This window comes from Zonotrichia albicollis, chromosome 1 (assembly GCF_047830755.1).
Source record: "Zonotrichia albicollis isolate bZonAlb1 chromosome 1, bZonAlb1.hap1, whole genome shotgun sequence".
In the NCBI taxonomy this organism is placed as follows: Eukaryota; Metazoa; Chordata; class Aves; order Passeriformes; family Passerellidae; genus Zonotrichia; species Zonotrichia albicollis.
The window spans coordinates 72026758-72051904 of record NC_133819.1 but is presented as its reverse complement, the minus strand read 5'-3'; the positions used below and the strand labels follow the sequence as shown (position 1 = coordinate 72051904).

General features: G+C 39.0%; 1 protein-coding gene across 1 annotated transcript; it reads right to left on the bottom strand.

The window, feature by feature from the left end:
• Nucleotides 1-267: 267 nt before the first annotated feature.
• On the bottom strand, nt 268-25147 carry KDSR (3-ketodihydrosphingosine reductase). The gene is made up of 10 exons (XM_074544886.1): nt 24824-25147; nt 17776-17865; nt 16626-16682; nt 11731-11796; nt 11495-11590; nt 10341-10532; nt 8536-8619; nt 6097-6180; nt 4196-4297; nt 268-3831 (listed from the first exon to the last, which is right to left on the bottom strand). Exons 1-10 carry the CDS (start codon nt 24929-24931, stop codon nt 3712-3714), a joined length of 999 nt encoding a protein of 332 aa, XP_074400987.1. The 5' UTR covers nt 24932-25147; the 3' UTR covers nt 268-3711.

The window sequence follows — 25147 nt, the reverse complement described above, 5'->3', positions numbered from 1 at the left end:
CTCCAGCAACAAAGGCAGGTTCTGTCAATCTAATTTCACTTTCATTATAGTTTGAGGATACTGGGTCTGCTGACAATGCTCAGTCAAATTTTTTACATCCTTTTTTACCTGTGCCCTAAGCTGCTAAAATGGAAGGACATGTTGCCATTTGTGCTGTCCTAAAAATTAAGAGACTCTTGGTGAGCTAATCTCGGGTTCAAAAAAAGAAAAACCCAAACTAAAAAAAGTTTAAAAAAAAAGTAAAAGTAAAACCCCACCACACCAAAGTCCTGCAAATGAATTTATCCATTACTCTTTATCCTCTCAAAGAAGTTAAAAGTTACAAGCTTTGTTGATTCTCCATTTATTTTGAGAAATATAAAATATGAAAACTAGTTTACAGTTCTGGCACAAAAAATGATGTCGCAATAAGCACAAAGTTTCTTTTTACAAATAACGCTATATATCTTTACCATTTAAAAGTGCCTAGAGTTTTTCACAGCAAGTAAACTTTATTCACCTATATATTTTTTCCTTATTAAAATATTAAATCTATTTAAATTGCACGTGAACACCTTGGTGAAGTAAACTAGAAGTAAAATTATAATAAATCTGTATATAAAGCAAACAGTCATTAGAAACTACATGGAATGGAAAAGACTATCGAAGCCTAAATTGAATCTAAAAGGCTGACCAAGAAAACAAGAGACAAGACAGCAAATGATATGGCACAAGTGATTAAATTATTGACAATTAGACAGTAAGTAGAAAGTAAAGCCTATGTGAAGATTTTCACGGGTCTAATACACTGCTAAAACATTTCGATGCAGAGGTTTTGTAACATTTAAACTGGCAAGTTTTTCAACTGCTAAACATTTTTCCACAAGATTACAAGGCATCTCCTTCACTTTATATTGGACCTTAAAATGAGTACATTGGTAGATAGAGAATGTGCATAAGAAAACAAAATTTATACCAAAGGCTGCTGTAGTTGACAATTTACCTTGTTTTGACAGTAAAACAGTGGAGAAGTTTATCAGCTAAAATTAACATCACTAACTTGCAACAGCAGAAACTGCAGCAATGAAAAAGATTATTCTTCTTGCTTTAAAAAACATACCTTGTTCCAACCTCCACAGCTGCTGAGGGTTCAACGTACAGTTTCACTGTCATGACAACCACTAACACTATGCAAAATCAGGTCTGCAAAACCGAGGTGTCTGGAGATCAGGGCCATAACTTTCACCTGGTAGTCTTACTCATCCAGATAACTGCACTGAATTCTATCAGTCATGACTGGGAGGTGAGTGGTAACCCAAGATGTCCAACCTGAAAGCTTTAGAGGCCCAGCTGCCATAGTGTTGTGTGTGCTCTGACCTTCTGGGTCATGTTTCTTCAATGCAAACCCTTTAACATTCCAAGTTGAAGATCCAAAAATTCAAGTATCCAAAGGCTCACTGGTTTTAAGTCCTGACCTTCAAGCTTGTGCTGGTATCAAGTCACATGCATAAGCATTTCTTTCAAACAACAACACAACCCATTCACCCTTTCTGGTATCTTTTCCAAGTGGTCAAAAGAATATTTGATCTGCATCAAAACCAGAATAACATAGATAATAGGGTCTGAAGAAGTGTTCCAAGGCCAGGCTGGATGGAGCTTTGAGCAACCTGGTCTAGTAGAAGGTGTCCCTGCTGATGGCAGGGGGGTTGGAATGAGATGATCTTTAAGGTCTCTTCCAACCCAGACCATTCCATGATTCTATGAATAGCATTGTTATGCAGCTTTAAGAAACACAGCGATGTTGACAATGGATGTATGATAAATGCTCCTTTATGTCACTCACATTAAGCAGCACAGGAAATACAAATGCACACTGGATTTCTTTGCACTGAAGCCAAGCTGTTTTAAAATGCAGGAATACACTATATTCTCAAAATTAGTATTATATTATAGGCATGCACAACTTCACATATCTAAACAAAATCAGGAGGCAGGACCTAAAACACAGACTTGGTGAAGAATTCAACAGCGCCTCAACATTTGCAATCTAATGAATTTTCACCACTTAAAATGAGAGCACCAGTGTGATCCTCTCCAAAAAAATATGTTTATAAACAGGTATTAAAGCAAGTTTAGTCTATGTGAAGAAAATTTGAAAAGTGATCAACCTAATTCAGAGAGGGAAAAAAACCAGCCTCAATAAATTACATTCTAAGGTTTTCCAGTTAACCACTTATTAATTTTTATCTCAGTTTAATTGAATACATCTTCTTAAATAGATATAGAGAATCTCTTAACAGAAACAATCAATTTTGCCTATTTTGGTTGCTAAACATTACTGTCATAGAAGTGAAAGTGCCCGGTTTCACACATAATTTTAGATTCAGAGTACTGAATGAAAATGGAAATATGGCATTGAAAACACAGCAGTGCTAACAAATACAAAATATGCAGCTTTTGAAAAAAAAAGCAGCTCACAAGGCACTTATACTATAGTGGTCCATTAAATAAACTGTATACATAGTGCACCCTTAAAACATCATTGTTATGCATCAAGCTTTTTCAGTGTTAAACGAGATTTATTAGAAACAACCACTGGGTTCTGTATATTCTGAAGCAGTTATTGAGCAGCCTTGTTTCAGATAATGTAAATGAGACAAATTAGAAGTGGGTCATATAAGGAGAGTATTTTATGTAATTTCTCATGTGAAAGCTTTTCCGTGCAGTGATAAAATGCAGTGTGGAAGGCCATTCTGACACACACCTCTCCCCCCTGCTGACCCCTCTGCCCTGAAAAGCTACATTCCTGCTACTGGAAGAGCCCGGCATTTTAATTACAATTGATTCCATCATCAACCACTGGTTTGGCTCATCCTTTGCAGCTTTGAAATTATTGTGCATAACAGTAGCATTAAGCCACTTCCCTTTAAAGAGCAAAAACTGGCAGATTAGGTCTCTGTAAAAATTCTACATTGTTTCAATGGCTTAAAATGCTGAGTTATAACTGACACACTTGATACTGGTTTGATTTTTTTGTTGTTATTGTTCACAACAAACTTCAAAGGCCAGAAGAGCTACAGACCCGACCACATTTCCTAGCATTTCTCTGTGGGAACGGGTTCTTCATCTCCCTTTAGAAAGTATGCACATATTAAACCATACTTTTTAATTACTCCCACACTGAGAAAGCTTGGATCATACAAATGTATTTCTGATCTTCAGGTTTCCAGTTGTATGTTGGACAGAATAAGGAAAGCTGTCATTGACAGAAGGATCTGTAGATTGGCCAAAGGAAAATCAAAAGCAGTCCCAAAACGTTAGCAAAAGGTACCAGCTTGTTCAGGGGACCTCAATCTACTTCAGCCCAGTCTGTCATGGTACTTATTTCATCCATAAGCACCAAAGTGAGAAAACTTAAGTATTTGTCCAGAATTACCGCACATTGTCCATTCTCAAATTCTACTCTGCAGATCACTTACGAGCTCTCCAAATTCTTTCCAACTCAAATCACCAAAAAAAAAAAAAAGATATCTAATCCTCATTCACACTTTTGCATAGTTTGGCATTTTCTGGATTTGTACTTTTGTTTTTTCTTTCATAGCTTTGAGGGGACTCCTCTGTCACACATGCAAGTACTTCCAGCCTATATCCTTCAGGAGCAAAACTGAGTCCCACTTAAGCAGCAAGCTGTCCAGGACCGCTTGACATTCTTCTTTCCACTCACAGTAAAGATTACTCAGTTTTATCTGCACTTTCAGATTTTTCCCTTTGCATCATGCAGCGACGAACTATGCTGTCAAAACTTCCTAGGTAAAACAGGCCAATGATGCGAAAAATGCCCATGCAAACAACCTGGAAACAGAGAGAAACAGCTTTCAATTCATTTTGGATCCCAGATTGCACCTTATTATTGAGTCATAATTTTTTTTTAAAAACCAAGTTCTAGGCAGGCATGTTATATAATCTTCAGAAAACAAACTTACCAAACCAAGCTAACTGTGTAACAGTTCAGGACTGAGTTAGCAGTGTATACTCTCAACTCAGTCACCAACTTGCTGCTTCAGCTTGAAAAAACTACTGCAGTAGCCTAAACCCAATTGCCACAGTATTAACAGCCATTTGATGAAAAGATAATCCATTTCTGCATCATGTTCTACATTCTGAAATTATTTTGAACTACGAGAAATTATGACAACAGGTACTTCCCAAATCCTACCTGCTGAAGACCTTCAGTAATAGAAGTGACTGGTGACATTCCACTTGTCAATATTGACAGCATGTAACCATCTGATCCAACTGAGCTGTTGAAGTTCCCTTGCTGGATAGAAGGATTAAGAAAACAAAAAGTAATTTTCCCAGTTGTGACCAATCATGATATGTCTTATTTCAACAGCTACTCTTGATGGACACAGATAACTGATATCACTAACATCAAATATTTTATTGTAAAAAAATACTGCCACAATTAAGAAGCAAAATACTCCAAAATATTTTGGGCTATACAGCAACATTCCAAAAGGCATTAATTTAAAAATGGAAAAGGAAGCTAACTTCTCTTAAGAGAGAGTGTGCTAAATTACTGCAGATTTTTACAAGATATGAAGGCTGTAAATTTCTTCTTGAGGCATGCTTACTTCTATGGAAAATACATGACAGTCTTCACAGGTATAAGCATATTTCAGAAACCAAATGATACCCTAACTTTATCAGATCACCAACCACTACTGTAATTGTATGACAAATACAGCTTGCCTTTTGTTAAAATTAGCTTGTTTATCACATGAGATTTGCAAGGGGGTGTATTTCAAATGCTGCTAGGTAGCAGGTTCTCTTTCACCTACATCAAGGATTTTTAACTGCAAGACGCAGCTTGCTAAGCAATTCAGAGGAGAGACAAGGGGGAGGAAAAGATACCAGGAAGAAACCCCAAACAACCAAACAACTTTAATTACTTTACAGTAAAATTGCAGTTCTACAGCTCTTACTCCCAGGCTTCTCTCATTTGTTTTCATTTGGCTTTATGCCAGACAGACTTTCTCAAACATTGTGGGACTAAGTCTGTGGAATGTGGAAGTGAAAGGAAAAGGTGGAGTTCCTGATGCAGGGTTAGGGGTAAATCTATGCAAAGTAGTAGAGGTTATTAGATCTGATTATTTCCCAACGCACACCTGAGAGTACACAAACACCTCCTTGCTTCTATTTCAGTCTCTCTGCTGATGGCCAGAGTGCATAAAGACCATGTCTGAACTAATATATGATCCAAAGTGTAGAAAGTATGGTATAAATATATCAATTGCTTAAGATGAGAGAGGAGATTAATTTTCCTCAATTACCAGAGAAGAACACTCTGTTGAGGTAGTACTTGCTTTAAAAACAAAATCAGTCATAATTTTGTGTTTATGCACTGTATCTGTGAAAACACTGTAAAAACCTCACAACTGAACACCTGCTGTAGATGTAAACCATGTTGAAGGATCAAGAGTATTTGGAACTGCAAAGTAATTGCCAATTTTAGGATTCAATGGGTGTGTTTTATGATCACGAAATTTCATGTTTGCTTCTATTCTGGGGTGCTTTATTAAGCATGCAGGCATTCCCTAGCACAAAACATTGAAAAAAAATCATCAGAAAGGCAATACACTAAGAACAGCATTTAATGTATTTTAATCACTCATAAATCACATACTTCAGATATTAAAAGCCAAAAAAGGTCAACTGCCTTCCTTTATTGTAAAATTATTTTTATATGAACTCATCCTCAAGAAAAATAAGAGTTCAACAAGCTTTTGAGGTTAGACAAATGGTATTTGATACATAAAAAGTCAATAGTTTATTGCTTTCAAGTCAGTCATAATCCATCTTTGAGACATTGCATCATACTGATGCATCATTTTAATCTGTCTGTGTACAACTTCAGATACCTTTTATTTCTGAGAGACTATAAAATCGTTTGTGGGCACAGTGGCAAAAGAAGAATAAAGAAAACAGCTCTTGTTCAAACTACCCTAAGAGATTTGTTTTGTGCTAATTACTTTTGCATTTAGCTTAGCCATTATCTTACAGTCTCAGTCCCAGTCTCCTCACCACAGAACATGCTCAAAAACACAATTTACTTACTATGGCATCTTTCACTATAACTCTGGCAACTTGCTCTGCTTGGCAAACAGATGAGGTTTCAGAAATCAGCTTCGTCTCTAAGGGCTTTAATAGAAAAACACCAGTGTAAGTTTGACTAAGCACACACAGCAGAGAAAAATATGAAGGTCAAATTTTGAGTCTTCTGTCCCAGATGACATCACTGCTAGCAAGTGTCACCTAAAACACCCATTTAAACACAGGTATATGCATGTTCATAAATAATAGTCCAATTTTACAAAGGGAAATGACAAACTTTTCCTTGAGTAGTACTTTTTTGTATATAGTTTAATACTACCATGAAAGTGAGGTTTTTTCCACAAGTATTTTATTTTCAGTAGAAGCTATCAAAACGCTTTAACTATTTTCCCCCAATACTTACACTTGTTCATTAACGTTTTTTTGCCAGAAATTAAGCATAAGGTGGGCCTGAAATATTTTAAGATCCTATAAAACAGCTTGCCTTTTTTTTTTCCCAGGCCTACTCTAGTACTGGGATTAGTTTAATTCTGGGATTATTATTTTTTTAAAAGCACTTCTAAGGAAAAGTTGAGCAACTACAGGTTTCTCATCATCAATTCGAAGCACTACAGCAATTAAATTTCATAGAAAAGGGCCTATTTCCCAATATTTGTAGAATTATGAGTTTTGATTTCATCTACCAAGCTCACTGTATTTTATTTTTTTTACTATGTGTATTTTAAGGGTGGCTGGAGCACATCAGTGCCTTTGCCAGCACAAATCACATACAAGAACTTTTTACATGCATTCCTACAGTGATATGGCTCATGTCATCAGATCTCCATTTCACAGCCCCGTATTTACTTTTGAGCTGATTGGCCAGTATCAAACAAATCTGAATGAGCTACAGGGATATCAACAGTAATTCAAATACTCTAGATCTGGGGAAAAAATAACAGCTGTTCAGGAGTGACAGCTAAAGTTAATGACATGTTGGGAAGAAGGCAGGCAGAAATCAGCCATTAAATGCTTGATCTGGCTACTCAGCTGGCCAAGGCATGGCTGTCATTTGTGAGGCAGCTACCTCAAAAAAAAAAAAAAAAAAAACAAAAAGCTTACTGAATAAACACAGGAAAGCTATATCCTAGCTCCTGACATTTTCTTTCACTACATTCAATAATTACAGAGAAAAATAAGGAGATGCAAGATAGAGGCATATGATCTAATTAGTATTAAATATTAATATTATTTCAGTAGTATTAAATAAATGCAACAATAAATGAGTATCTGAAATGTCAGAGCAATGCAATATTGCAGAGATTTAAGGTACACTATCATGCTAAGAGCAAGTCATCCAAAGAGGCCACGTAGGCTAAAACAAAGCATAATTCTCTCCTAAAAGACAAATCACTTTTTTGACAAATAAGATAAATCTCTCTCAATCTTTCAAAGAGAAATCTTAGACGAACAGTACATTCTCCTGGTGCCTGCTGGTGCCCTGAAATAGGCTAAAAATCCTAGAGAATATGCAAGCTATACAAGTATCTGCAGATGTCTAATTCTGGCACTTTATGCGGATGTGTGGGAGTGCACATTTAATACAGAATATCTGTATCAAGAAATGATGAAGTAAGAATTGTGTTATACAATCCCTGCTGATTCCTATTCAAAGGGTGAAAGACAAAATGGAATTCAAACTCAATTTCCAATTGTACGTGATGCCGCATGTTGAAAAGATGATAGCCTTAGATAGCAAATTTCTAGTTCACAGCATGCAAATAAAAAATAAAGAGATATTTTTTCTGGTTACCTGATGCTGTAGTCTGAACAGGGGGCCTGAATGTGATTTTTGGAATTATACTTCACATGTATGGACATGGCAAATGACAAGAAGTGACTAAAGGTCAAAACTTTCACTTTTAAGGTAATCCAAATGAAAAAGGCCTCCTGCTGCTGACACATCCTTCTGAAAAGCGATACTGTCATTTCCACTATGAACACAGTGCCACAGAGTTTCCTTTCTACTGCAATAATAGAGAACAGCCATTGCTGAACTGGGTCATTACATGCATTCATACAATTTGATCTGGTTGCAGGCTCCACTGAAGGAACTGAGGTTTGCTCCCATCTGTCACATCTATCACAACAGCCACACATTATCAAAGATGCAAAACAGCAATATTATTTTTGCTTAATTAAGATTTAATATCAAAACAAACAGTGATTTTACAGTTTACCACCCCACAGCAATATTCTGATTGCATGCAGGAATACTCTACAATGTTTCAGATCTTAAAGGCAAGTATTAAAGCCTCAGAACAAGAAACTACACAAAATTATCCTGCAACCTATATAACTCTGCATAGTTAAATACTGGTAAAATTGAAGTGTTTAAGAGTACTTCTTAAAATCTTATTATGATTTAAAAACACTGATTGCAAAAATCGAAGGACAATTTACCTTTGTTTTACTTTCTTCTGCAAAGCCAGGAGTATCAGTATCTGGAGGATAGGCCACCGTTATGTAGACATTGTAAGGTTTTACCTGTGTTTTACAAAAGCATTAAGTGTTACCTCAATACTGACAGCTTTTACATGTCCCTTATAATTTCATCAATTTCTCTTGTAATTAATAAGTTCAGCAAGCAACAATTCAGATTGCTTCTAGGGTTAAGTACTCAGCAATTTCAAGACTTGCAGCTTTGTCAACTGAGAAACAAAACAGCAAAGATTTTAAAAAGGTGATGGTGTTGCTTTTTCTAATAAAATTCCCTAAAAAACTTTGCAAATTATTTGATGAATCTTGGTGGTTTTCAAGACACCTAGGAAGAATACTAAAGTAGTTTAGGTCTATAATTTTACCAATTTCAATTTCTAAAAGAAGACTAAACCACTGTCAAATACCAGTACCCAACATTTATAAACACAAGACCAAAAAGGCTTTCACTGAGGGAAAAAAAACCAACAAAAAAGTAAAATTCAAATTTGTTATCTTTAAGAGGTATACTCAAGTCTCAAGGCTTTCCAACCCATGGTATAAACTTGCAAGAGGTCAAAGTCTAAGGAGACAAAAAATAATTGGAAAATGTGAGGGAAAATGTAAGGTCTTAGATCAAGGATTGTATTTATTTATGTATTTGTATGTATGTGTCACAGAATTACATTACTTAGTGCAATCCTATTCAAACTGCTACAATGCAAGTCTGTACCACAATACAAATTAAAAAAAATTAATGAAAATATTCAGAGAGCTACGATAAAGCAAAATGTTGTAAAGCACCGAGCATTTTTATTTCTATTATGAAACATTCTATATTGAACACACTTCCTGAAATACCACACCACACGCCCATAAACACCCTATTTTTAGTCTTGAATAATTCAAGAATAATTCAGTCTCCAGAAAAGTATCTGCCACCAGTCTGAAGAGAGACCCTGCATTCACACTGTTCTATCTGGCAGACCAGAAGTGATTAGAGGCAGTTTTACCCCACATTCTTATCCGGATCAAGGCATATGACAGGGACTATGTAAGGGTCTGGAACTAAACAAAGGCATTTCATATATAAACACATAATTACTCAAATACACATTCCTGACAGGAAAATGACAAAATTAATTTTCAAATCAGTTTTATCTCTCTTACTACAATGTATTTACCCACCTTGTTCCACTGAACAATGAAAATAATGTTTGGTTTTGGTCTTAAACATAAGCTTAGATCACTGTAGGATAAAAAGCTCATATATATGAAAATACTGAAGGGCGAGTAACCACAAACCCAATTTTTGTTTTGGTGGACAATCCTCAAATTCTAGCTTAGGAGTTTTACAGTTTCATATGGTTCTCATACCACTTACCATGGACACTCAAACAAACTGGCAATCTCATGAATCCATGTGATATCCTCAATACCATTTTGCACTTAGAACCTTGAACAAGGCTTTTAATCAAGAGTCTTAAAAATCTAGTCCTTTATATTAAAATGAAAGACTAAAAAAATGTCTGCACATGTGGTCATACTCAGTTTTAGGAACAGATTCAATCTATTCCTTCTTATGCAACTGAAATCAGGTTAGTTTCTACAACCCATGCAGAGCAGTAAGGTTGTACTGCTGCCAAATGGGGGAAATAACACACAGATATTAGCAATGCTGCACAATACAAACCCCCCAGTCCGTTTGAATGAAAATGTCCTGTGCTAAACAGGCCAGTTAAAACAAAATTGTTTATAACCAAAATTATTTAAAACCATTGCACACATACCTCCATTTGCAGGGCTTCAGCCAACCCTCGAAGAGCAAACTTGGTGGGAGAATAAGCTGTATATCCAAACAGGCCTAGCTGGCCAGCCTGAGACGACACGAAGACAATCCTTCCCATTCTGCGCTCCTTCATGGTAGCGATTACTGCTCGGCTTGGGTAAACACTGCCCAGGTAATTCACTGCCATTAATCTCTGTACAAACAACACCAACATTGGAGCATTTGAGCCTCAGAGCCAGAATTCTTCAGCCAGCTGTTTGGTCTTATTTATGGAAAACACCCTACTTCAGTCTGCTTTAACAATCAAGTTCACCAGATCTGTTCTGGCAAAAGAAACAACTGTTTTCTATTCTACAGCTTCATAAACTGTTTTATAGCTAAAAATCTCACTCCAAGCCAAAAGAAATCCTGTAAGTCTTAATAGCATCCAGGATACTGATAATACTGTGGACCATATGGCCTTGAAGGAGAAGGAATAATATTTCAGGGAAAATCTAACCTGAACAGCCTCCAGGAAGCAATCCATTTATGCATGATGCATGAAAACATACTGAAAGTTTAAAGAGCTTTCTAAAACAGGAAACAGGAAAAATGCTATGTATCTACACGTTTCAGAGATTTTATTCTTTGCCAGGATAGAGGGAAGTCTTTAATTTCATTCTCTACAAGACATAAAACACAACTGATAGCCTATACAAGCAGTAAAATGGATGATTCAAATTTTTTATAAAATTATGCCCATTTAGTATTTTCAGATGATTCAGCATTGTCTGTAGATGAATGGAGGCCTGAGGGCTGTGGGCAAAAAGTAGCCAAAATACAGGTGTTTTAGGGTGGCTTTTTTGTCTTTTCATCAGAGCAGCAGCTTCTCAAGCTGAAACAATATGTGCATCTCAGAACTGAACACTGATAACTGCTGCATTTCTTAAACAGGTTAAAAATATTTTTGAAAAATCTTCACGAGAAAAAAATGAAACTATATGAAATCATTAGGAGAGACGTTAGAGACAACCTTTGCAAATCTGAAGAGATTCTAACAGCTAGCACAAGTCAAGTGTAGCACTGTTCAAGTCTGCAGACACAGGAATACAATCTAATTGTTAGAATGGTTAAATAAAAAATCATCTTATGATAAAATAAAGTATGCTAACTCACTTCAAAAGAATTCACTTCAATATCCTCAAATTTGCCTGTAACTGATGTTCCTGCACAGTTTACGAGCATGTCAACTGGCCCCAACTTCTCCTGAGCCTGGAAGAGAGGACAGAGGTTAAGATACTCTTTAGGAGGAAAAATATATCACCATACAAAGAAGAAACTATTTCCAATAGAAATACAACACACAGAGATAAGCTTCTCAAGACATGTAAGTGAATCAGTTATTTTCTCACCTGTTTTAGAACATTTTCCACTTGTTCATAGTCTTTAGATACATCAACAGAAATACAGAGTACAACCTAGAAAAGAAAAGTGAAAGCACATTTTCACAACACACTAAGTCTAGTAATTGTTGACTTTTAGAGCCTTTCAAAATGAAACAAGCCCAATGCCATATCTTTTCCACAAAAAAAGTCTTTTTGGCAAGATATTCTGCACTTCTTACACACTGGAGAAAGCAGTTTCTGCTACCTCCAAGCTCCTCCCCCTCACACACAGGTTCCAGTATAATAAAGATTACATTAAGAACAAATAAGCACTTCATGATCTTCAAAGCAGTGACTCATGTGCAAAGTACAATTTCTAATTTACTGTACTAAGAAACAGTACTGACAGAGTTATTTACATGAAGTTTAGTAAAAGCTATTTTAACTAAGACAATCAAAATTCCCCAGCAATATGTTTAACTTTCATCAGCTAAACATAACACAAACCATCTGTATGGCTTAGGCTCATCTTTATAGAAAAAATTGGTTTTTTCCACCACATAGCAAGGCATTGTTGCAGCGTTACCCTGAAATGGTAGCACCAGCAGTGCAAAAAAAAATCTTTTCCAAAAGTTAGGAAGCAAGTGTTAAAAACCCTCTAATTTTAGTACTTGCAATGCACACTACCTCCTTATTTCCTGACTATTTTTTTAAGAATAGTAGTAAACCTAGTTGCATAATATTTAATTGGGACATCTCAAGGACAAAATGAAAATAAAAATTCTAGGAGAAACTGACTCATTGCACAGTGTCATAAATATCTAAAATATCTAAAAAAGTGAAGGCATGTGTACATATTTACATCTTGTCTGAAAATCAGACATTAAGGGTTTTAGTTTGAAAGATAGAAAAAAATTAAAATAATCAGGGAAGAAAGAAGCAGAAGGGAGGGATGGGCAGGCAGGATGGAAGGAAAAGAAGTGATAGTGATATGGTTTTTTTGCAGCCAAAAGTTAGGCCCTGTTTTCCTTGAAAGTTACTGACTACTTTCAGCAAGATGGTCTCAGAATCTAGGTTTTCAAACACCTTCAAATGAACTTCTGGCCAAAGAAAGCACTGCTTCTCTTGGGTTACCACTTCCAAACTGTGACTGCTGCAAACACCATGTACTGACAAATAAGCTACTCTCTCTGCTAAGCCATCAACAGAGCTCTGGGGCAATTCCTCATCTTGAACTGAAAAGCCATCTCCTATTGCAATAACAGGAGGGACTCCTGTATTCTTGTTCCAGCTTCTATCCTGTTACTTTGGTCAAATTAATTTAAAGGTCAGAGATAATAAAACAAAGTCATCAGTAGTTTGTAAAAAGTCTGCTCATGACCAATTATCATGGAGCACGTGGGCAAACACACACACACACAAGAAGGCTCACCACAGTGTAACTAACTGCTTTGGCAGCCAGTGATGTGTCAGTCCTGCCCCTGGTCAGACTGTGACACTTCTTAGCTGCATAAACAGCATCTGCCTGCCATTCCTGTACAGCAGGTTGGCTATTCCTGCCTCCCAGCACCATGTGTAGTTGGACAGCAGAGTAAACTTGTGGCACAAGTTATTGGCAGGAATTTAAGGCATTTATTGCATTTTGGAAACATTTATCCTTTTCGTAAGTTTAAGAACAAAATAGCAGCTGAATGCAAGCAACACTGAATTATCACTTGGATGTCTTTGCCAAGATCAGTGAGGGGATGAAGTAAATCACAGTTCTCTACAGAAATTGGAGCAATTTGTTAATTTTACAGATTGCATAGATTAGTTACACTGTGAACAACACACTCGGGAACTACCACAGCTTTTACTGACTACTATCATGTTTTACAATTCACCTCTTGGCTTCTATTATTATACATTCTTTCTGCTGCCATATACTAATTACCTTTACTCCAAAATATGGACCATAGATCCACATCTAGGACACCAGAAGCAGTCTTACGCCCAGCCCTGCTCATCACATTTTGTTCTAAATATTGCATGATGTTGGATCATTAATAATGCCTTTCCCAATAGAAGATCAACTCAATCCCCTGTAAAGTAACTGAGAATATTCTAGATTAGAAAAAGGATTTTAAAAAATACTGGGAAAAACTCTAAGAGTAAGGATTTTGTTGCAGTACACACCTACATCCAGAGAGGCTGCACCATCAGCACTCTAAATCACAGGCAAACGTGAAACATTAAAGGTACATACTGGCCAGACTCTGATTGTCAATGCAGTTTGGTTTCAAGTACGTATCCAAGAGCTGAACAGTGACAGTACACGCTCAAAAAACAGTAATCTTTTCTGAGGATCTCTGCCTCTTGACATGGGACCACTCCGTGTCTTCAAGGACACGGACAATGAGATCTGCAGGAAGCTTGCAGGTGACGCCAAGCTTGGTGGTGCAACTGACACACACAAAGGTCAGAATGCCATCCACAGGAACCTGGACAAGCTTGAGAAGTGGGCTCTTGGGAATTTCATAAAGTTCAACAAGACCAGGTACAGGTACTGCACCTGGACTGGGGCAATCCTCCCCCTCCATTGATGCAGGCTGGGAGAGGAACTGAGAGCAGCCCTGGGGAGAAGGACTTGGGGGTGCTGGTGGATGAGGGGCTGGACATGACCCAGCCATGGGCACTCACAGCCCAGAAAGTCAAACCTGTCCTGGGCTGCATCCAAAGCAGTGTGGGCAGCAGGACCAGGGAGGGGATTCTGCCCCTCTGCTCTGGTGAGACCCCACTTAGATCCCTGCATCCAGCTCTGAGGCCCCAGAAAGCACATGGACCTGCTGGAGGCCACAGAAAGGACCAGAGGGCTGGAACACCCCTCTTATGAAGACAGGCTGAGAGAGGGGTTGTGCAGCAAGGAAAAGGCTTCAGGCAAACCTTACAGCTGCCTTTCAGTATCTAAAGGGGGCCTACAAGAAAGCAGAATGGGGCATGTAATGATAGGACAAGGGGAAATGGCTTTAAACTGAAAGGCAGTAGGTTTAGATTAGATACTAGGTAGGAATTCTTTACTGGGAGGCACTGGCACAGGATGCCTAGAGAAGCTGTGGATTCCTCATCCCTGGAAGTGTTCAAGACCAGGTTGGATAGGGCTCTGAGCAATTTGGTCTGATGGAAAATGTCCCTACCAAGAGCAGGAGAATTGGAACTACACAATCTTTAGGGTGCCTTCCAGCCCAAACCATTCCACGAGTCTGTGATCTACTAAAGGTTACAGTCAGTGTATGTTACTTACACCAGGCATCACCTTGCTCTACAGCCTTTCAGTAATCCTTTTGTACAGCTCCTCTGTTCATCTACTGTCACTTTACAGCTTTTGATCTGTTGTTCCAGTGCCAGCTCTGCCCCAGACTCCCTGCCTTCTCCAGTTCTGTTCTTTCCACTCAGATCAGTCAGGCTTCCCTAAGACCACATCCACAACCCAGCAGCTACAGAGGAGCCAGCCTGCCCACCACCTCTGCTGCCAAATGCTTAACCTGGCTGCAAGCCTGAAACTGCTTCTGCAAAAAAAGCCCTAGTCACTCCACACTGGAGCTTGCTCAGCCTTGAAGGTGCTTTTGGAGATTTTCACTGAAACTCCTAGGTACATGCACCAAATAATAGTCTTTTTAGAAGTCAGCATCTATCAAGCTAGGACAGATTTTAACAAGAACATCCTGACACAGTGTTTGACAAGGGATTATCTGTAATGCTAAGCTTGGGAAACTGCTAGAGCAGCTAAAAGAAAATGGTTATCAGGATTTTTTTTTTAATGGGCAAAATGCAGCTTCTCCTCACCTCAAATAGCTTAGATTTTCAAACAAAGTTGATCTGAGTAAGGCAGCATGCACAGAAAAAAACCCACCAAACCAGCTTGAGCCTATTGATAAAAATATAAGGAAGCATCTATCTTATCTTATAAATGGAGGTATTAAAAAATTTTATATAATTTTCAGCTACTATACTAACATTTGTGCCAGCAAATATGCAGCTTTTTTCATTGCTTCTTTTCAACAGAATATCTAGTTTATTAATTCAATTCTTTAAAGTAAGCTCTCAAGTATAAGTAAATTATCAAATCAGCTGGGACTGAGGGCCCATAAAAATTATGGACAACTAAACTGCATTTATTTGTGATCATGAAAGGAACTTAGTTACTAAGTTACTTTTATGATAACAAAGTTCTGGAACACAAGAAATCAAAGATGTTAACAGTTTCAGTACTATTTCCCCTCTCCCCTTCATTATTAGTAGTAAGAAAAAATAATTTTACTATTTCACCTCAAGTTTGCATGTTTTGAACACAGCAAGCTTAGCAATTCCAAGTTAGTACTTCTGCAAGCTCTAAACTATTGCCCTCATGCACAAGTGCATTATCTATGCAGCAAAGCAGCTTCTATGTTTAGAAGTCTCTGAACTTCACAAATTTAACTTGTGTAACTGGTACAGGAATCAGTCAGGAAAAGGAACAAAAGCATGACCTAGTGAAATAAACCTGGGAACAAGCAACTAAACTTCTTTCCCAAGACACATGCTGTATTTATGAATTGTAAAAAGCATGGTATTTCAGGAAAAAAAATTGGTTCTTCCAGTTCATTTGAAAGAAGAAAGTGCTTATCAAGTGACAGTAAATTGCAGCTCTCCAAAAAAGCATCCTACACCTACAGATGAAGACATCTTTTTCTAAGAAAAGCAGGCTAATGCACTAACTAGGCAACATCAAATATAGCAAGAGTTCAAAACATCTCATGTAAACAGACTGGTATTCCTGAATCCAAATACTGAGTCCTCACTCAGTTTTGTCAAACAGCTTTGCTTTAAATACAGGACCAGTAAACTGTGTTGTAGTCAGTGTCTTAAACAAAACACACAACAGCCCCTCTTGGCAGTGACCTTACCTGCTTGTCATTAACAGAGTACTTTTCTATTTCCTTCTTCGTCTGCAACAGCTTGTTCTGAAACGGACACAGAGACAACTGAAACATAGTTCTGAGAGCAGCCCTCAGTACTTCAATATGGCTTAAGCCCTAAAGCCCCCCAAAGTTATCCTCAAATAGTTGAGAACATTTTACTGCCATTTTGAAGACTTACAAAGACATGAAAACATGACATTTATCAAGAACTCACTTCTCTGTTTTTCACTTTGTGTTCTAAAGCCAGTAATGACTTCCACAGATTTAACGCTTTTGTTTCATGCTACAGAGAGCACCTGAAACTGTAGGTATTAATTCTTCTCCTTTATTTTGGCTCTATTTTAATTTTATGTGATATTACATAAACCTTCCTGCAGAATAACCACTGGCATGAAATAATCAAATCCCAAAAATCTGGTAAATTCAAAGTGTAATAATCCTTTCAAGAAAAATTCTCTTAACTCTGACTACATTCAAGGTTATGTAAAGTAAGTTCTCAAGTGTAAGTAAATTATCAAATCAGCTGGAATTGAGGGCCCCCCAAAAATGAAATGTTTTTATTTCCAGAATAATTAGGTTTTTTGCAACAAATAAAACAACAGCCTGTTATGAAAACACAGTATTTCCAATTAAATTCTGAATACCTCTTAGTTAAAAAACAACAACAAAAAAAACCAACAAAGCAATGCTTTTCCTTCCAAAGCTGATCAAGAGTTTTTCACTAGTAAAAAAATATGATGATATGCTGATTAGACACCAGTACATTCTGTGAATTTTAGAGAAGATTAAACTCCCACATGTCACTTACTGTAGGGAAATTCCACAGTTTTAACCAGCATAGGGGTTTTCCTGATATTGTGCTCTGGCACAAATCTAGACAATGATATAACAAATACCAATAACAACAGCAACAGCACTGGTGAATTTTTAAATCAAGCTAATCACAAATTCCATGTTGGGCTATGCTTCTTAAAAAGGCAGCCACCTCTGCTATTCAAATGCATTAATTTGGAATGCTTAGGGTCCCCTTAAAATACACACTGAAGTAGTATGAATAATCACCTATTCCAAAATTATTCCCCATCTATACAGATTTTGTGAACAGTTTCGCCAGTAAAATTACACATGCACTTACCTCATCCCTTGCAATCAGTGTTATGAAAGCACCTTGCTTATAGCATTCAATAGCAATGCATTTTCCAATTCCACTGGAGCCTCCAGTTACCTGAAAGTTGTTTGAAAATATCAGTGTTAGTCCACTATTCTCATCTCTTCTCACATATGTATGAGTCAAATCACATGAAAATTCAAAAAACATACTGAGGTTAAAATATCACCCAATGAGACAGAAATACAGGAGACGCACTGAAGTTAGCTTACTTATGGAGTATGAATGAAACATAAGGTCTGAATAGATCAATGAGCCTTTGTTTCTACCTTAAAAACAGTTTTACCTCAGTTTTTGGTCATTTCTGTTGTCAGGCACACTTAGACCACTCCCACATGTTCCACAGGCTACTTCTAAAAGCATCTTGTTAGAAGTCTGAAATCACTATGAATGCCATGACACTGCCATTACATACTGCCCCCTCAGACCTGGCCACAGTACAAATTACTTGTAAAATCAGCTATTGCAGATTGTTTTCTGAAGATGTCATCATGCAAACATAAACAAAAAACCACTTTCTTTCTTATTAAGGGAAAAATTCCATTAATTCAACAATTTTCCCCTTGTAGTGTATTTTTCAGTCCCCCAGTCAGAAACTTGAACTGTCCCCATTCCATCCTGCTATTTCAGTTTACTGGGAATGCCAACACCTAAATTTTGATAACTTTTTCTTCTTCCTCCAAGCTGTACCATCTGGATAGTCTTATATGCAAACAGGAAGTTAATAGTTCATTCATATTAGACAAACACAGGTTGATGGCTACAGTCCTGCATCATATGCTGCAGGAGTGTACCCTGACAAATCATACCAACATACAGCTGAAAGTCACCTTACCACCTCTCTCACTACCCTCAATAAACCTATTTATGAACTGCCTGTGAAACAAGATGTAGATGACAATCCTGACCTCTCTTTTTGACTAAAACAAAAATGTCTGCCTGATCTTTAGGTGACTTGGATCAGTCTCAGTCTGCATCTGCTGCTGGTTCTAGGACACTGGTATCTTCCTTATGCACCCAAGTTATTAGAATTTTCCTTAAACAGCATATTAAAACTCATACTGAGAAAATATTGTAACAAAACACCTAGAAGCAGTTATTTTAAAGAAAAACACATTGATGAAATGAGTTCGGAAGAATTGGAAGAAGATGAAATTCAGATTTCTTTGGAAATCATCATCTTTTGCTCTTCATCAAAACCTTTCCAAAGACTCCAGTGAAAGGCTACCTCCTCTATTTTAAGAGAATGGAGGCATTGAGCTAATTAGTGTACCAGCAAAGATCCCAATCTCTAACTACACATCCTATCAAAAGCCTTGTGTTGTCTTCTCATTAGGTAATGTCTCAGTTTTGTTTTCAGAAATGCATTATCCTCAAAATTCTTTCCACTCCTGGAGGCAGTAAAGTCAGAAGAGCCAGAAGTACATTACCATGAGTCACTAAACTCTTCTTTCATTTGAGTATTTTACCACTAGCCTTCAAAAACAGCTTAGTGCAAATAAAATAATCCCAGCAAAGATTTTCGACACAATCCACAGTTTCTGACTGGTTCATCTTGAGCCGAAAATGGGCCAAGAATGGGTGTAGCACTCACAAAGACTAATTTCAGCACTTTAGGCTTCCTCTGTTACTAGAGAGAACTGCTTCAGATTAACTTCTGACTGACTCTGCAAGATCAGCTTCTCAATACCCAAACCTTTGAGGATAACTCCAAGAAATACAAAACCCTGTCTGCAGTATTACGAAACAACAACAACAGCTTTCAGAGTAAATAAGTCCGTAAGAGTGTGAGTGTCAATTATTGATTTGTCACTTCAGCAGAACCACAGAATTAATTTAATGATTCATTAGGGACAGAAGCAACAAATACACTGAAATTCTTAAAATAGATTGCAATATTTCAATACATAGCTGAAAAGGTTAAAATAGTTTGATACATTCAGGCAGACCTCAGATCCACAATATGTGAGAGATGCTTCCACAGATCAGAAGCAGGTACACCTGCTAATCAATGGGCATGGAAGACTGCTGCAATTCCAATTTTTGGTGAGACAGCTGACTACTACCAGCACAAACTGGTGGCTATCAGGAATGGGTCAACTACACCAGTGCTTGAGGAATTCTCTGCAGGTGAAGGTACTGGCACCAAGCCTCCAGCTTGTCAAACAGCGCTAATGTTCACTTCAGAAAGATAATGTCTGAAGTCATGCAAGGAACAGAAAAAGGAAGTTTTTACTTACAGTCACACCCAAGAACAGAGCTCATATCAGATTGGTTGATGATAAAGTGCAATATCAATTAGCTGGGAACTTTAGCATTTAGGTGGGAGGCTGCTACAAGCACGTGGGAGGTTGTTACTAATACATCTTTAAAGGAGCATTCACCATGAGTGCTACTGTAATAGCAAAAAATAAAATCTCCAACACCAGTGAAAAGTTTGCTTTGTGCTATAATGAAGTTAACCTAAGCAAATCTATGAGGTCTGTTAGGTATGTAAGTTCCTAACATGCTCAGAACTAACAGAAGAGCACACACCTACTCTGCTAAAGACAACATTATTACAATTACTTACCCTTGTGGCTAATGGTTCTACACTGCTACTGCATTTCATTAATTCCGGACATTTAAATTGCCACCGATCCCATTTTTAAATTTTACTGTAACCCAGCCTCAGAGAAGTGACCAAAAATAAAAATGCGGCCACTGCAACTCAAATCACAGATTGGTATTTTGACAAGAAGGCACAAGTAAACCTTAGCATTAATTCAGGTATTCAGAATGCAACACTTGAGCAGTGTTACTGAGCTGTTTCCATGCTTAAAAAGAAGAGGTACCAAACTACGTGTGCCAAAAAGTACTTGGCTACAACTTGTTGAGCTATGATCCCTGATAACAGAGTTCAATTTTTAAGTGTCACAGGATTTATTTCCCCCTTATAAGTGGAAACAGTGGTGTGAGGTACAGAGAACTGGTCTATTAGATCTTCAAATCCAAGATACTGGAAATTAATTTCATTTGATGAGACAGTCCAAATCCAAATTAACTGAACAGTCATCAGGAATGATCAAGACTTGATATGGCATCTCCAATAGATCATAGTAACTTTCACTGAGAACTGGATGCAGGCCGGCTTCATGCTTTGAGACAGCGCTCTGACAGAAGGTCCTACTGAAATGGAACGTGCCTTTGAGCGGCTCTGAGTGGTTAGCAGGTCTGACTAGGCTCGAAATGACCTCTTGCTGAACCACTCGGATGTGTCCAAACCACAGATCTTATCACTCCCAGCACAGGAACGACGACGGGTGCTGAGACACCAAGATGGGCCTTCCTGACAGCTGACCACAGTCACCAGGCTGGGTTCTGCACAGAAGTGGGGAAATTGCTGCGCTAGAGATGACCCACATGCAGGAGAGCTTGGCACGATCATCCTGAACTGCACCTGCATTAAAAAGGGCCCTCGTCAAACTGAATGGGAGACAGTCCCAAGCAGGTCACGTCTTTCCATTTCCTGCCATTGCTATTCCAAACTTGGATAACTGCATTCATAACACTGAATGCAAACTCAGGGGTTTGGGCTCTTCTCAGAAATTCAATTTGGTTTTAGAAAGATTAAGGCTGAAACAAGGGGAGAAGAACAGCATTCATATTTCAGCATGGAGTTTTTAAACATCACTCAGGAACTTTTGTAGAGAAACTGAAGAGAGAACATGTAGAGAGCAGGTGTAACACCCCTGACAAAGGGCAATTAAATGTGGTCCGAGTGAGCTCAATGCAAATGCAGCAGTGGTGACTGCCTTAGCCTATTTTCATACTCCTGTCTACTGTTACAGCCAGCTACCAAAATACTAGCTTATTCTCACAGAATCCGTGACATGTACTAGTTTGTAGCCTGAGACCAAAGGAGACATAAAGCCAATGGCAAGATAAGAAATGTATTAAACTGCCTTCTGAATCCCAAAGCACAAAGAAGTTCAGCACATGAAGCCGCATCTCTACAGCACAAAAATAACTTTTACGCCCTTTCTTTGAGAATGCTTCCCTAGTCACGCAAGAAGTTAAAAAGTATTAAGCATCTAAGAAGCATTTTATTTAAAATAAGTTAAACCTAATGCCTGAGCCAATTTAAGACCAGAGAAAGGCCTTATCATTTAGTGGTGCTAGCTGGGGTAAAGAAAATACATAGCAGATAAGGATGGGGGTGGCGGGGGGACAGGGGGTGAGGAACCCACAAGATTAGACGATGAGTAATCTGGAGTTCTCTAGACTCTCACTCTGAATAGCACTCCTTTTCTAAGAAAAAGAGGCTCTTATAATTCTATGACTTTTCCAGAAACCACATCTCGTCTAACACAGCAAGGGCTTCTGTCACGCAAATGCGCAAATGACTGTGGGAGAGGACAAAGGAAAAAACCTTAAGTTTTCTGCTTCAAATTCCTATCCCAAATGGCAGCCAGAGTAAGTTATTCAGCCATAACTCAGACATCTCCTAACCATAACTGCTAGGAGTAAAGAGAAATAATTTTTCTGAAGGATTAAAAGTGAAAAGAATGCTGACTTAAGTTGAAAATTCAATAACTGGTATGTAATAGCCTCTGAAATTGCCTAATGACCTTCCTTCAGAAATGCAACAGATTTCATTACACTTTGAACAGATCCATAGAAATAAATGTTTCTAGGGAAGACTGTCTTTTTCTGCTTCAGTAAAGCAATTTATCCAGGCATATTTTGAAAAATTATAGTGTGCAATGACAATCACTCACCCTGTTGAAAGGGCTCAGCCAGCTATATACACAATTTGCAGGTCATTCTTTTATTTATTTCAACAGTGCATTTAACTGAGGCCTGATACTTAAACAGATTTTGATCTTTTTCAGTGAGAAGACTTCAAAGAAACCCTTACATAATGTTATGGTCCTTAAATATTTTCATGAAGTCTCTCAGTCATTTCAGTAGCAGAGACTGCTCACTCCCACCATGCAATTAAAGAATTCACTTTACACACACAACATGGGAAGTCTTCTTGAATAGTATTTCTGATTTACATTACCATCATCCCATACTTTTCCTTACACGTGACATTAGGGAATCTGAAATCCACAAGTACAAGTGTGCAGCATTATTAACAGCATCTACACATCTAAGAACTAGTGACTTTCATCCAATTGTTCCATATTTCACTAGTTTGCATAAGCACTTTAGGAGCATAACTGAAGTCAAAACAAAGCAAGCAGTTCTACAAGTGGTGACATCAATAAAACTGTTTGCCTGCAGATTTGTATTTTTATCATCAAGTTGGATATATCTTACAGCCTTTCTGTAAGATTTTTCATCATCAATATATTCATATAGTCAGTTTTCCAGCTGAACTCCTAATTTTACAGGACTTGCAGGAATACTGTTTTTCAGACTTCTACTAGTACTAAATTGAGCATAAACTGCTAATTAGCAGCAATGGTTAGAGGAAGGCTTCTCCAACAAGAACAGTCTCATCATTTTTAATGTGAATTTGTTTTAATGAATCCTTCTGATTGGAAGAGCGAGCACAGTTACTTTTAAAGAGTTTAATCACTACACAGAACCAACAAAACTCCATGTAATCATTGCATATATAAATAAACAAAACCAACCAAGCAAAATCCATTTCACTTTTTGTTTGCTATTCTATTTCTTCACAAAAGTCACAAAAGTGTGTAAGTCTCCTTCACCTTTGCCTTAATAATCATTACTCCTACAGGGAAAGAGCCATAACCCAAGAACCTTAATGCAACCTTGAACACACCTCGCACAGAATGATGCTGTAAAGCCAGTTACAGCACCCAAGTTAACACCAACTGCATAAAGCAACTGCAGAGCACTGTTGCAACTCGGAAACATCTTAATCATTCTGGGGACAGCTCCATCCTCCAAAGAGGAACTCCAAAAGATAATAATGAAAAAAACCAAAACAAAACTACTCACAGTAAATTTAAACAAACAGTAAACTGCAGCTTCTCTGCACAAAGAAGAAAGCTGATTCAAGGACCCTGAATCTTTTGAACCACTTAACTCATTTGCTGTCATGTGCCCAAATTCACTATTTTGTTATGCCTCCAAAAGCAAATGGGGAGTATTCTCCTTTCTTCCGTCCCCCTCTTCCCAAGCCACATATTCATATAACTTCCAGCGATGTAATACTTATGCACTCTTTCAACAGTACGCTCTTCCAAAGACTTCTTCCTACCATCTTGTCAAAATATTGCTCAAAGACATCCATATCAATGTGCTTAAAGATGAAAGGGCGCCCAAGTGTCATCTGACCACTTCCTTTGTATTGGTTGTTCCATTTCCTCATACCTGACTTGGTTTTTTACACCAAGGAGATCATAGACTTGGCCTTTGGTTTATGCGTGTATACACACACCACGTCATTACCCTGGGAGATGCTAAAAGAAAAGAAAACTCGAGGTAACCGGTGGCTTTGGAGAATACAAAAGGAATGTCTCAAAAAGCCAGCGCTGAGATTGGAAGATGGTGACTCAGACCATCGCCTTAAGCCAACCGGGACACGCAGCGGTTGTCAGAGCCATCGGGACAGGTCATTTCCTTATCTCCCGGGACTTGTGGCTCCCGGTGTTTTGGTAGCTCGGGGTGCCACCGCCAGCTTTCCACGCTTCCTCTCGGAGCCGCGGGCACCCAAGGCTGGCGCTGCCCGGCCGCCAGCCCCGCTCCGGGTGTCCCCAAACCTCCCTTCTCCGCCGAGCACCTTCCCCGCTCCTGCCGCGGGATTCCCGTGCCCAGAGCCCCGGCTGACAGCGGGGCATTGTCCCCATCCTGCGCCCCCACCTCGGAGACAGCGGCTTCCTTCCCTCGTTCCTTCCCTTTCCCGGCGCAGGGCGGGCGGCTCGGGAGCCATCCCGCCGCCTCCCCCGGCGCCCAGGCCGAGCGGCAGCGCCCGCCCGCTGCCTCCTCCCGCGGCGGAGCGGGACGGCGACCGCGGACCCCCGCCCGTGCCCTTCCCGAGGGGCGCCGCACTCACCACGACGTGCGCGCCGGGCAGCTTCAGCGACTTGGGGCTGATAAGCGGCGACACCATGTAGAGGAGGAGGACGAAGGCCACGATGAAGGCGGCGGCCAGGAGCAGCATGGCTTGGGCTGCGCCGGCGGAGGAGGGGCAGCGGGCGGGCGGGCGGGGGCCGAGTCCCTCGGGCGGGCGCTGCGGCGAGGGGGTCGCGGGGCCGCCCGTCCGCTGCCCGTGCCGCGGCGGGACCGGCGGGGACGGCGCTGCCGCGGCGGGAGCGGGAGCGAGCGCGGCGCGGAGGAGGCGGCCGCGGGAGGAGGGGCCGGGCCGGGCCGCTCCGCC